General features: G+C 41.7%; 1 protein-coding gene across 1 annotated transcript in view; it reads right to left on the bottom strand.

Annotated features, from left to right (window-relative positions):
* CTNNBL1 (catenin beta like 1) overlaps positions 1-12,654 on the bottom strand; it is a 169,766-nt gene that overhangs the window by 33,832 nt on the left and 123,280 nt on the right. Inside the window, exons 11-12 of the mRNA XM_007934654.2 lie at positions 3,363-3,460; positions 210-290 (exon numbers count right to left, since the gene is read on the bottom strand). Of these exons, the coding sequence (XP_007932845.1) occupies positions 210-290; positions 3,363-3,460 (179 nt within the window). The remainder of the gene's footprint in view (positions 1-209; positions 291-3,362; positions 3,461-12,654) is intronic.

The raw sequence follows: 12,654 nt of genomic DNA, 5'->3' as shown, positions 1-12,654 counted from the left end.
GATGAGAAGACAGGGCAAGAAACAGAACTGGAGGAACAGAGACAGAGCCCAGGGCGGAAAGTGGGGGAGCACTGCCCCACTGCAGGGACTGCAGCCCATGTCACAGAACAATCTGCACATCAACCACTGACTGCAAAAGTAATTAGCTATGTAAACTTTCACCCAAAGCACAATAAAACACTTGGGGAAAAAAAGGTAGGGATACGTACATGTTTTTCCCCTTCAATCTTCTTGTCCGCCACCTGCATTGCATCCAGATATTTAAAATGCAGCTCCATCAGTCTGTCAACCTGAAAGAAAGATTTCACAGGCATGAGTGAGAAGGAAAGTGAACACCAAGGCAAGAAACAGTGGAACACTATTCATCTCATTGTCACACCTCACAAAAGGAGAGCTCCTCGACCACTTCTTACATCGGGTATGAGCTTTGCTCAGGGACACGTCAGAAATGGATCGAGGAGCGGGGCAGAACAAAGCAAACATTTAGGATGGCTACAATCTGAACACCACTCATTCCCCAAAGAAGACCGCACATTCCCAGTCCTCCGCGGACTTCCAATTCCAAGTTGTTACAAAGAAACGAATAAATAAAAATCCAAGTCCCTTCTTGCAAGAGGAGTCTGAAGCTACATATTTGATAGTTACTTAGAACTTTACAGAAATTCCTTTTCTCAAACGGAAGCCTTTCTTTCATGTTCAGATTCTGCCCCAGAGCTGATCTTTTTTTTTTTTTTTAAAAAAGGCCTGAGTAAAATCTCTTTAGTTGCTTTTGAGTCAGAAGAGAGAGTACAAGAAAAACTCCTTCAGCAAGTTAAAAAAAAACACTGACTTTTTCTCAGCAATAACTTAAAAATCAGTTTTAAACTTGGCAAAAGTCATGCTTCAAACACAGCCTGAAGAACCCTCTGGATCTGACAGAGCTTCATATTCCCAAGACTTGTAAAGGACTGAAGAACGCTGTGCAGCAAGCCCAGACTTCTGACCTATCTGTTCATTAGGCTGGCACCAGCATGGCTCTTGGCAACTCCAGTATTTACCCAGGAGCTGATACTGGTTAATGGCAGATGTTGCTTCCACATGGCATCAGACAGTCCAGGAAGACTGCGTGTACCCAACCCCCTCTAACAGTGATGATCCTAAGACCTTATGTATTTCAATTCTCAAAGTATTTCCACGTTCATTGTTTCCTTAAACCTTACACAACAACAACAACCATAAAAACCCCTGAAACTATTTCCTTGAGATAATCTTTAAATCTTACACCAAGTCATCTTAAAACCAAACTGTTGAGCTTCATGAGTAAAGAAGGCCTGCCTTGAATGCTGTGCTCTTTTAAGAACTATCTATAGGGGATCAAATTGATAGCAGCACCTCAAAAAATGAGACAAGAACCTTAGGGGGCAGTGATTTTATGTTAATAAGGGAGGAACAACTCAAAAAAGCAGGGTGAGAACAGTTGCACACTCCAAGAATGTCAACGATGTCACTAAACGGTATATGTACTAACTGTTGAATTGCTATGTTTTGCTGTGTATATTCCCAGTAACAACAAAATAAATAACAATTTAAAGTCAAACAAACAAAAATTCCAAAACATGATAAGGTAGGCAGGAAAGATAGTAATCCCCATTTTAAAGATGAGGAAACTGATATCCAGAGATTAAATGATGTCACCAGGGATGTGACATGAATGGCAAAATGTTCTGCGTCCTAACCCAATAACCTCTTCTCCATGCCACACTGCTGGTGAGGTTGCAAAAACTTAAAAGAACAACCTTAAATCTCCCTCAAAGTAGAAAAAAATTCAGCCTTACTTTGGACATGGGCAGAAAAGAAACAGATTATTATAGGTTAAGGAAGGGGGCTTTGGTGCTTAATTTTACTCGTCTGGAAGCACCTACTTATGTCTGATGTGATAATACAGATGGACTTTCTGGAGTCAGGTAGCCTGGGTCCAAACCCTAGCTCTGCTACTTATTAATAGTGTGATCTTACGCAAGTCACATAAAGTTGCTAACCTTCGTATTTCCTATCTGTACATGTAGATAATACCCACTGTGGTAGTTCAGTTTGTGTGTCAACTTGGCTGTGCCTGGTTGAGTGGCTGGGCAGCTGAATGTAGTATTCCCCATGATGAGACTGGTGATCAACTCCATGGTGGAATCTACTGTGCACAGCTGAGTAGCTGTCTTAGGGAATGTGGACTGCTTCCTGTATTTAAGCAGCAGCCTTGGGGAATGGTTTCTAGCTTATGGCACGCTTGGACCCTGCATGTAGCCATGTCGTTGTTCAGCAGCAGCCTGCCATGCTCTGCCGACCTTGGGACTTACAATGGACTTGAGTTAATGGCCTGCCATGTGGTTTGGTAACATTGGGACTGTGCCTTTTTACTTGTCAACCTTGGGCTAGACAGCCTCAGCAGCCAGCAGCTGTCTGAGTGAAGAAAACCCTCTAGCTTCAGTGGACCAGGAGCTGGAGGCAGAGCTGAAGCCCAAGGCTGAGGGGCTTTCACCCAGCCCATGGATCTGGCACTTTGAACTTGAACTTAAAACCTCTAAACTGTAAGAGAATTAACTCCTATTTGTTCAGGCCATCCCATTTGTTGTATATTCCTATCAGAGCAGCACTAGGTAACCAGAACAAGCCACCCAGGGACAAACCAACAGGTTTCAACAATAAAAGGCACCTACTATATCACCAATTCACAGTAGTCCCTTAACAAATGCTAGCTCTTATTACTGTTATGTCTTATGGCTTGGCATGCTAGATGACAGTGTCAACTATCCACCTAATCTTGTTCACATGATTATTCCCAGCTTCCACAGTTCATCTAGGACAGGCTCTATCATTTTGTTACCATCATCTTCATTTTCACCAGCACCACCTAGTAAGAACTCATTCAATCCTCCTCCCATTGACCCTTCAAAAGAGGGGCATTACTGTCTCCATTTTATAGCCAGGGAAAGTGAGGCTCAGAGTGGCACACATCTCAAAAGCAGCAAAATATGTTCAAGTCCAGATGTCTGAATCTAAGGCCTATGCTGTTAACCATTTTGCTCAGATGTGTACCACTGTCCCCACCACCTAAATTCTATTACATTACACTCTTGTTGGGTTTTAAATAACCTCCCCCCAGCCCAGGATACCACCTGAAGGTATTATCCTTTCCAGGACAATGCATTTCGAGATGAGAAGGACAAACACCTGAAAAACCTCTGAGCTACAAAACAATGGAACCCAGATGGTGGAGGAGAAATTTTAGAGAAGGAACATTCACTCAGCACCCTTTAGACCACATCAGGTAAAGAACCCTCTATTCCTGCCAGTCCTGCTCCCAATCTTACAGTCCAATAAGCACCCACCTTCTCACTGTCATTTTCAGTAAATTTATTCAGAAGCCGGGTCCGCTGCTGCCCTCTCAGGTTCCGCAGGAGGGAAGCCAGGATCGAACAGACATGCTCTGGGTTGGGAAGGAGAAAAGACAACATGCTGAGATCAGAGCAGTAATTATTACCTCTCTTCAAGCCCCGTCTGCTTCTATTGAAGGAGGAGTAAGTAGGCCTTCTCTGACTGCTGCTATTGATTAATAAGACAAGAACCCAAATTGTGTCACTGGAAAACTGAACTGATCTTCACACACTACACAAGAAACACATTCAAAAAGGATGATAGTTTCAAGGACAACTTGAGCAAGTGACTCAAAACTAAGTTAGAATTTTCTACTATGCCCAGAATTAATTGATTTTTACTATCCACAACAGAATCTCAAACAAATCTCCCATTTACAGAAATAACCCCTAGAATAGAATATAAATATCAGCCACAAAATGGGCAAATAATGAAAAACTAAGACACGTTCTATCAATTCTCAAATTACCTTATAACTTTCTCAAGCAAACACTCTAGAATTACATAAGAAATATGACAGGGTTCCAGTGCTATCACTTACATTCTGATGCAGCTAAAACCCCCACTTCAAGTTTAAAGGCAGTTAGACTCTAAGTACTTCAAAACAGTAACAATGTTTTCTGAGTTCACATAGTCCAGGGGCTTTTATTATGAAACGCTATTCTTTTACCCTGGGAAGAGGATAATTGAAGGGTGTATTATAGGCTTCTATTTTACAGAGATGCTTTCCTTAAGAGCAAAAGGAAGGAAAAAAAAAAAAAAAAAAAGAAATCAGGAATAATGACCTTGAAAAGGAGGTGGCAGAAATCTATTCATAGAGAAAGAGCAAAGTTTATTTTGAAATAAAATGCTTGAGAGTATCAACAACATTCTTTTTGAAAACTGAATGGAAAACATCTTTATATATATATGTATATTTATTGTCTTAATTACTGCAGTGCAGTGAATTACTTAATATGACCCCTTCTACCCATAGTCTTAGGGGCTCTGGTGGTACAGTGGGTAAGGCATTTGGCTGCTAACCAGAAGGTCAGTGGTTTGAATCCACCAGTTGCTCCGTGTGAGGAAGATGAGACAGTCTGCTTTTGTAAAGATATACAGCCTTGGAAACCCTATGGTGGTTGCTATGGGTCAGGATCAGCTTTATGGCAGTGGGTTTTTTTTGTTGTTGTTGTTTTTCAACCCATAGTCTTTGTAACTCCCACCAAATAACTGGGTGGTACTATTGCAAATGAAGTGCTTGTGGCCCACCAAGGGGATTGGATAGCTTGCTAATAATATAAATAAAGTTCATGGCACCCTTGTGGGGGGGACTGGTCAGTTTTGACATCTCATTAGGCTTAAAACGAGCCATCCCTGAGTCAGAAAGGAGGACCTCATAACCAACAAGAAAGGAGAGCTAGGAGGAGATCACACCCTTTGGACCTGGGATCCCTGAGCTGAGAACCTCCTAGACCAAGGGGGGAGAGAGGGAGAGAGAGAGAGAGCACTGTAACGCTGGAGACAGTGAGAAGCAACGGCACAGAAATGACAGCCACAGAGGCGACCGAACCAGGAGATCAGCATGAGACTGCATGGCGGGACTCCTGGTCCACGGAGTGACAGAGCTGAGCACTTTCAGACTGGAGGCTTGCTGTGGAATGGGGTGCCTCTGGGCACTTAATGATGGGACTGAAGAGTTTTCTAACACTCGCCCAGGCAGAGCAGGGGCTGATGGCCAGAGAGATGCATGCTGAGAGCTGTCCTGACCAAAGAACTATATCCTAAGCCGTTTCTGATCTTGAATTGTAGCCTGTTACTCCCCTCTGGTGGCATAGTGCCTAAGACATCTAATTGCTAACCAGAAGGCTGGTGGTTCAAACCCACCAGCCACTCCTCGGAAGAAAGACTGGGCAATCTACTTCTATAGAGATACGGCCTCAGAAACCCAAGGAGGGGTCTCTATGAGTCAGATCTGACTCCATGGCAATGAGTTTGATTTTTCTTTTATTCCCCTAATAAACCCCATAATGGTGAGTACTGTCTGTGAATTCTGTGTGGCCATCGCAACGAATAATCAAAACCAGTTGAGATGTAGAGTGTGCCATAAGAGGGGTGGCTGGGGTCAGAACTGTGGAAAGGCTGGTGAGAGGAGGTATGATCTCAGCCCTCTCCCTCCTTGTGAAGGTAGAGGGCAGATACCTCGGCCTCATCATTTTTGCAGTCATCTAGTGCTGCTGTAACACAAATACAACAAATGGATGGCTTCAATAAACAGAAATTTATTTTCTCACATTTAGGAGGCTAGAAGCCCAAATTCAGGGCTTTGGTCCCAGAGGAAGACTTTCTGTCTCCGCTGGTTCTAGGAGGTCCTTGCTGGCTCCTTGGTGATCTTCATGTGGTGTGGCTTCTATCTTCCCTCAGCTCTGCATGCCCACTTATACTTCAAGAGAGATTGACTCAAGACACACCCTACACTAATCATGCCTCATTTACACAGCAAAGACAACCTGTGGAATTGTAACCACAGGCATGTTGCTGTTGTTGGTAAGTGCCACTGAATCAGTTCCAACTCATAGCAACCCTATGTACAACAGAATGAAACAATTCTGGGTCCTACACCATCCTTGAACCCATCATCACAGCCATTATGTCAACCCACCACACTGAAGATCCTTCCCTTTTTTCCTGACCATCTAACTTTACCAAGTATGATATCCTCCAGGGACAACGTGACCAACATATGAGAGACGAAGTCTGGCCATTCTCATTTCTAAGGAGCATTCTGTCTGTACTTCATCAATCCTTCAGTCTTCCTTATTCATTGGCCAGCACTCACATGCATGGAAGGCTATTGAAAATACTATGGCTTGGGTCAGGTGCACTTTAGTCTTCAAAGTGACATCTTTGTTCTTTAACACTTTAAAGAAGTCATCTCTTGCTGGAAATATTCAATAGCCTACTTGTGGGTCTCATCCTTGCCCCCTTTGATCTCCACTGAGCAATCAGAACGACTCTTTAGGCTAAAGCCGAAAGTCACATCCTGTCATTCCTATGCTTGTAACCCTCCACTGGCTCCCCAGCTCACTCAGAGTAAATGCCATTTCTAAGGTCAGGCATGCCCCTGCCCCAGGGCCTCCGTATTTGCTGTTCCCTTTTTCACCAGATATCTGCATGGCTTACTTTCTTCAGGTCTATTTTTCTGTAACTGTCATGTTCTCAAAGAGGTTTTCCCTAGAATACCCCATTTTAAAATACAATGCCCAACACTGCCTACTCCCTCTTATTTATTTTCCCCTGAATTTTGCATCTATTACCTCCTAAAATACTGTATAATTTACTTACTTTGTCTACTGTCTCCCTTCATTTAGAATATGAACTCCATGTAGGCTGGGATTCTAGTCTGTTTTGTTTACCAGTATCTCTATAGCTCCAAAACAATCAATTCTGACTCACACTGGCCCTATAGAACACAGAATTGTCCAAAGGGTTTCCAAGGCTGTAAATCTTTACAGAAGCAGACTGCCTCATCCTTCCGCATGGAGCAGCTGGTAGGTTTGAACCGCTGACTTTTTGGTTAGCAGCTGAATGCTTTAATGACTGTGCAATCAGAGCTCCTACTGGCATATCTCATGTAGTTAGATATCAGTAAATACTTGCTGAATGAATAAGAGGAAAGCAGGCTCTCAATCAATGCTCGCTGCTGGTGCTGCTGATGGTAGTGATGGCAGTGGTGGTGGCAGGACAAACCAACCACTCTTTAACTCTGGATGTCTTTCAAATGCTTTCTAATAGCTGTCACCCTTTTTATACACAGTGCCTACTCCAAGTTTTGAGTCATATCATCTCTGCATTGCTAATACACTCTGTTATCTAATAACTGTTCAGTTATAAAACGGACCTTAAAGACTTTCATTCCTTCACTTGGGAGTAGGTATGAGGCTTTTTCCTAGGGAATCCATCAGTTTCCATAAAATGTCCCTAAGCAATAGATTCAGTCTTTCAAGTATAAGAAATACCAAGTTTTTCTTAAAATATGTTATAGAAAGAGATACTATATAGGCTTTGCCTTCTCAAGACCCCAAGTTCACCCCTAATATCTTTTGTTCAACTCTTGTGTAAAGCTGGGACTGAGGTGGTCTACTCTCCACCTTGGACAAAGGGAGAGGAGGAGGGACAGGGAGTAGGTGAAGTGATAAAGAGTGGAGAACGGACAGAACAGGACCTGTGCCCACAGAAAGGCAAAAACATCATGAAACCACATTAAGGAAAGTGAAGCAAGACAGCTAGCTCAGAGAGAAAGTAGGACAAGAAAGGAATGTCTCTGGAGAAATATGTCAGAGAAAGTTCTCTGACCTTTGTGTTTGTCAAGGAGAGGAGATTAGAGAAAGGAAGAGTGGGATATAAGCAGTTCTGCAATCATGGCCAAGCAAGTTGGATAAGTCTCTCATCTCTTCACTTGGTGAACAGATGTGGGACAGGCCATAATAAATGCAGTGAATTCTAACAAGCTGAATTTTAAAACTTTGAAATTACTCAGCATGACAGCTGGTAACAACTTCCAGGTGTGTGTGTGTGTGTATGACAACCATAGAGGAAGAAAACAAGCCAACAAAAAAACCAGACTCAAGAGAGCTCTCAGAGATCATCTAAGCTGATTTTTTCATTGTATAGAAGGAAGAACCAAGAAAGAAGTGACTTATCCACAAAGCTACACGATGGAAGAGATATACCCAACCTTCAGATTACTTGGTCACCCATTCATTCTCTCAGCACTCTGGCAAGTGCTAAGTGTTCAGGATTCTAAAACAAGCAAAACAGTACCCTAACCATAAGAAGCTCCTTCTTTAATGGGGGGAGGAACCCCAATAATTACAGTGTAGTATGACTAGTCCCATTACCGACATAGGTCAAGTGGGCTTGGGGAGCACAGAGGAGGGATGTGTGACCTAGAGGGATTCACAAGGGAAGTAACTTCACCAAAAACCTTAAAAACACAAACAACACGCATAGCTGACAATAAGGCAAAGAAGAGAAAAGAATTCCAGACAGAAGGAATAACACACACAAGGTCCCGTTTGGAAACGAATTCCAGACAGAAGGAATAACATACACAAGGTCCCGTTTGGAAGGAGTATCACGTATATGTGGGGGAAGGGAAGCCAGTCAAGCGGGCAAAGGCAGGATCGGGAAGGAAAGCAATAAGGGTCCACGAGTGAATTTTAAGCTGGGGAGAGATAAAATCAGATCTAAGTGTAGACCAGCCTCCCTGGCAGCTCTGTTCCTTTTAGTTATCAAGATCAGGAAAACATTTCTCTTTCCTGATAAATGTTATCAGGGCTCCCTCTTTGCCTTGGCTATTAGGAAGCTCAAAAATGAGTTTATGCTCAACTTCTGGAATAAATTTCTTTTTATTGCTTTATTACTGATTCTCTCATCCCCTATCAAAGTAAAAGCAATGGATATACAAAGTAAAAATATAGTTATTCACAAAGGTATAAAATGTACTCCACAAATATTTATTCAGCACTTACTAATATATTTTCTTCTTCTATACTTCTACTATCCAATTCCTCTCTCCCAACAAAAAGCACAACGTTTTTGTATACATTTTTAGAGAGGAAAAAATAAACACACACCTCCATGCCCTAATGTATCTTTTGATACTAGCTCACTCTTCATTTTTTAAAATAAGCTACTTAAAATTCCATATCTACCAAAATGTACCTAGTGCCCTTGAAAATGTTTCCAAGTTTGTTTGTTTTTTCTTTTATTTTTTTGCTATTAGAAACAACAGCTGCAATAAACATCTATGCACACATATTCTGGCACACTTTTGCATCTGTTTTCTTACAACAAATTCCCAGTAATGGAATTGCTAGATCCAAAGGTATTTACACACAAAACACAGAGAGACACAAATTCTCTTCTAAATAGGTTGTGCCCATGACACTTCCACTCTGAACATATGTAACAGTTTATCTATTTCCCCACACCCTCACTCAGACTAAGTATTTGTTGTTGTTGTTGTTGTTATTTGCCATGGAGTCGGCTCCAACTCCTAACGACCCCTCCTTGGGTTTCCGAGGCAGTTATCACTACGGAGGTAGGATTGCCCAACCTTCCTTCCGAAGAGTGGCTGGTGAGTTTGAACCGCCAGCCTCCTGGTTAGCAGTCAAGTGCCTTAGGCACTATGCTTTTATCCAACTTAAAACAATTATGACCGATAGGTGAAAAATGGGACCTTCTTTTGATTAGCATGTTTTTGTTCTTATAAATAAAGTTCCATGTCTTTTCCTATGTGTACTGTCCATTTGTATTGTGTTTTTCTGTGAACTGCACGATCTTATTCTTTGCTCATTTTGATTTTTATGAACTCCTAAATTAAGGATATTACCCTTTTGTCATATATGTTGCAAATATTTTTCCTAGTTTGGCATTTGTCTTTTAACAAATTCTTACTCAAAGCTAAGATTTAGTACTACCATATTGTTTTGCTTGAAGCTGCCTCAAATTCATATATGAAATGCCTAGTAGGGTATAATAACTGTCATCATTTTTATTGTCTATCTATGACACTAAGTTTGAGACTCTTAACAATCTTTTTTCACTGAATCTTCACAACTATGCTATGAGAAAGGTACTATTCTTATCTTCATTGTATAAACGTGGAATCCAAGGCTCAGAAAGGTTAATTAAGTTACTTATGGTCACGTCTTTGAGTAAGTGGTGGGAGCTTAGATTTGAACTCAAGCTGTCTGATTCCAAAGTCTTAGCTTTTCCCACTGTGTTATATGCTTCCCACATATCAAAATAGAAATAAATATACTTCCTATTTAAAGCCAGATACTCACAAAGGCAATCATCAAAGTTGTTAAAGAAGGAAGATAAGAGACTAGAAACGAAACCATGCCAAACCTGAAAATATGCCTCATCTGAGGCTCACTGTGCTCAAAAGACAGGTATTATGTGAAGGTGGAATATATATATATATATATATATATATATATATATATATATATATATATATATATATATATATATATATATATACACAACAGTTTCAGTGAGAGTAAAATGAAATAAAAGCCATATGGAGTAAGACATGACTAACAACCTTTCTCTCTACTAATTATTCTTTCTAGAAGAGACTTTTACCATAGTCCAAGTAAAGAAAAAACTTTGGATTTCAGGCAGTTCCACAAATATGGAATCAGAGCTTCTCGATACTTCTGCCTTTAATCTTGCCGACTGAGATACACGAGGAAGACGTGAAGAATGTTCCCTCCCCACTTCAGCAAGGGGCGGGGGACAGGGAGTGCTGGTGGCACAGAGAGAGGGTACCAGGAACTATAATTTTCAAAGAGGAAAATGTGATATACAGAAGAATCATCTTTTTAGACACCACACCATATTAGCATGCATTTCCATGGTGAATCCTAGCCTGGAGCAGGAGATACCTTGATCAACTGCAGTGGTATACTAAGAAGAAATGGCATTACCTACTTGTTTGGGATCCTAAGTAAAGGACAGGCTGTCAAATTTAGGATATGTGAAGCTGCCTATTTCATCTCTAGCTGATGCTGTGGCCTGCCATAGGTCACGAAGGTCTGCCAGACAGGAAAACATGTCAGCCACTCTATGTTTTACACACACACACACACACACACACACACAGAGTTTCATTAGCTACTAATAAATGTAGCTTCCCTAGGAACAGATTTCAGCCCAAGGTGGTGTCAATTTTTCATGCACCAAGTAGATGGGGAGAGCTGCTGGCACAGAGAGCAGGGGAGATAACAGGTTTATCTGCTGGCCAGCACTGCTCAGCTGCTCTGTCATTTCGACAGGATAAAATGGAGGTGAAAGATGGCTATGGAGCTGTCAATGCAGATGGGGTGAATGTGGTGGCTCTCACTGCAGACAGGAATGTCAAAGGCACACCCCAGGAAGAGCAGAAAACACAGACACACAGAAAATACACACATATGCAGACAATACACACACACACACACACGGAAAAAATCACTGGGTAGGCAGGTAGGCATCTTGGTGGAATGTTAGGGAGCCAGTTCTGAAGCTGTGCCAGTGTGAGGACCTGCCTGCTGGGCATCCTGTTCAATACTCAACACAACTAGCTGCCTCAGACACTAATTACTGAAACTGCCTAGAGGGGTGGCTCTCACTCACCCTGTTGTTGTTGTTGTTGTTATGTGCCATCGAGTTGGCCCCGACTCATAGCGACCCCTCCTTGGGTTTCTGAGGCAGTATCACTACGGAAGTAGGATTGCCCAACCTTCCTTCCAAGGAGTGGCTGGTGGGTTTGAACCGCCAGCCTTCTGGTTAGCAGTCAAGTGCTTTAGCCACTATGCTACCAGAGCTCACTCACCCTACACTCAGCTAAAGCCTCTTCAGAGCTTCTCCTGGGTGATAAGCAATGGATTAGATCCCTGAGTGTATGCAAGGGAGTTAAAGACTTGAATCTCCAGGGGGCAGTTAGCATTCTGGAATTTTCAGAGCTCGAAGGAGAGTTATAAATCTTTCTGGGTGTAGAAACAGCAGAGCTCAAAAGGGATATGGTTAGTCTTGGATCAAAAGCAACTTTATGGACCACTGGAGTCCAGATCTATAATTTCTTTTCTTCTTTTTCTTTTTTTATTTTTTTAACATAACAGATACCTTTGAGAATGTGATGAACATTTTTGCATGCTGTCACTTCCAAAATATGCATACATGAACATACATCTTCTATGGCGTTTCAGAGCACTTCCCCTTCTAAGGGGTGGCTTCCTTGTTAAGAACCCCTGACCTAGGATACCCAGATCAGAGGTCTTTCCAGAACAGCACAATCAAGACTGTGCAGTCACTACAGCCAGTCTCTTACAGTAGGCACCATTTTTGTAAATAATGGAATAAACTTGCATTCTCATCCTCACTCTTGAAGAAAAAAAGTATGGTGCAAAGTAGTATTCATACCAGGTATGCAAGGATGGTTCAATATTAGAGAAACAATCAGTGTAGTCCATCACATAAGTAAAATAAAGGAAAAGCACCACATGATCATATCAATCAATATAGAAAAGGTATTTAATAAATTCTAACACCCATTCCTGACAAAAACTCTCAGTAAAATAGGAATAGAAGGGAAATTCCTCAACACAAAAAAGGGCATATACAAATCAAAACAACAATGAGATACCATCTTGCTCCAGCACTAGTATCAAAGTTCAACAAGACAGAAAATAACAAATGCTGGCGAGGTTGTGG

The sequence above is a fragment of the Orycteropus afer genome, unplaced genomic scaffold (genome assembly GCF_000298275.1).
Source record: "Orycteropus afer afer isolate SDZICR_OR568_19922 unplaced genomic scaffold, OryAfe1.0 scaffold00020, whole genome shotgun sequence".
NCBI lineage: Eukaryota > Metazoa > Chordata > Mammalia > Tubulidentata > Orycteropodidae > Orycteropus > Orycteropus afer.
This window is presented reverse-complemented; position numbering and strand designations above follow the sequence as displayed.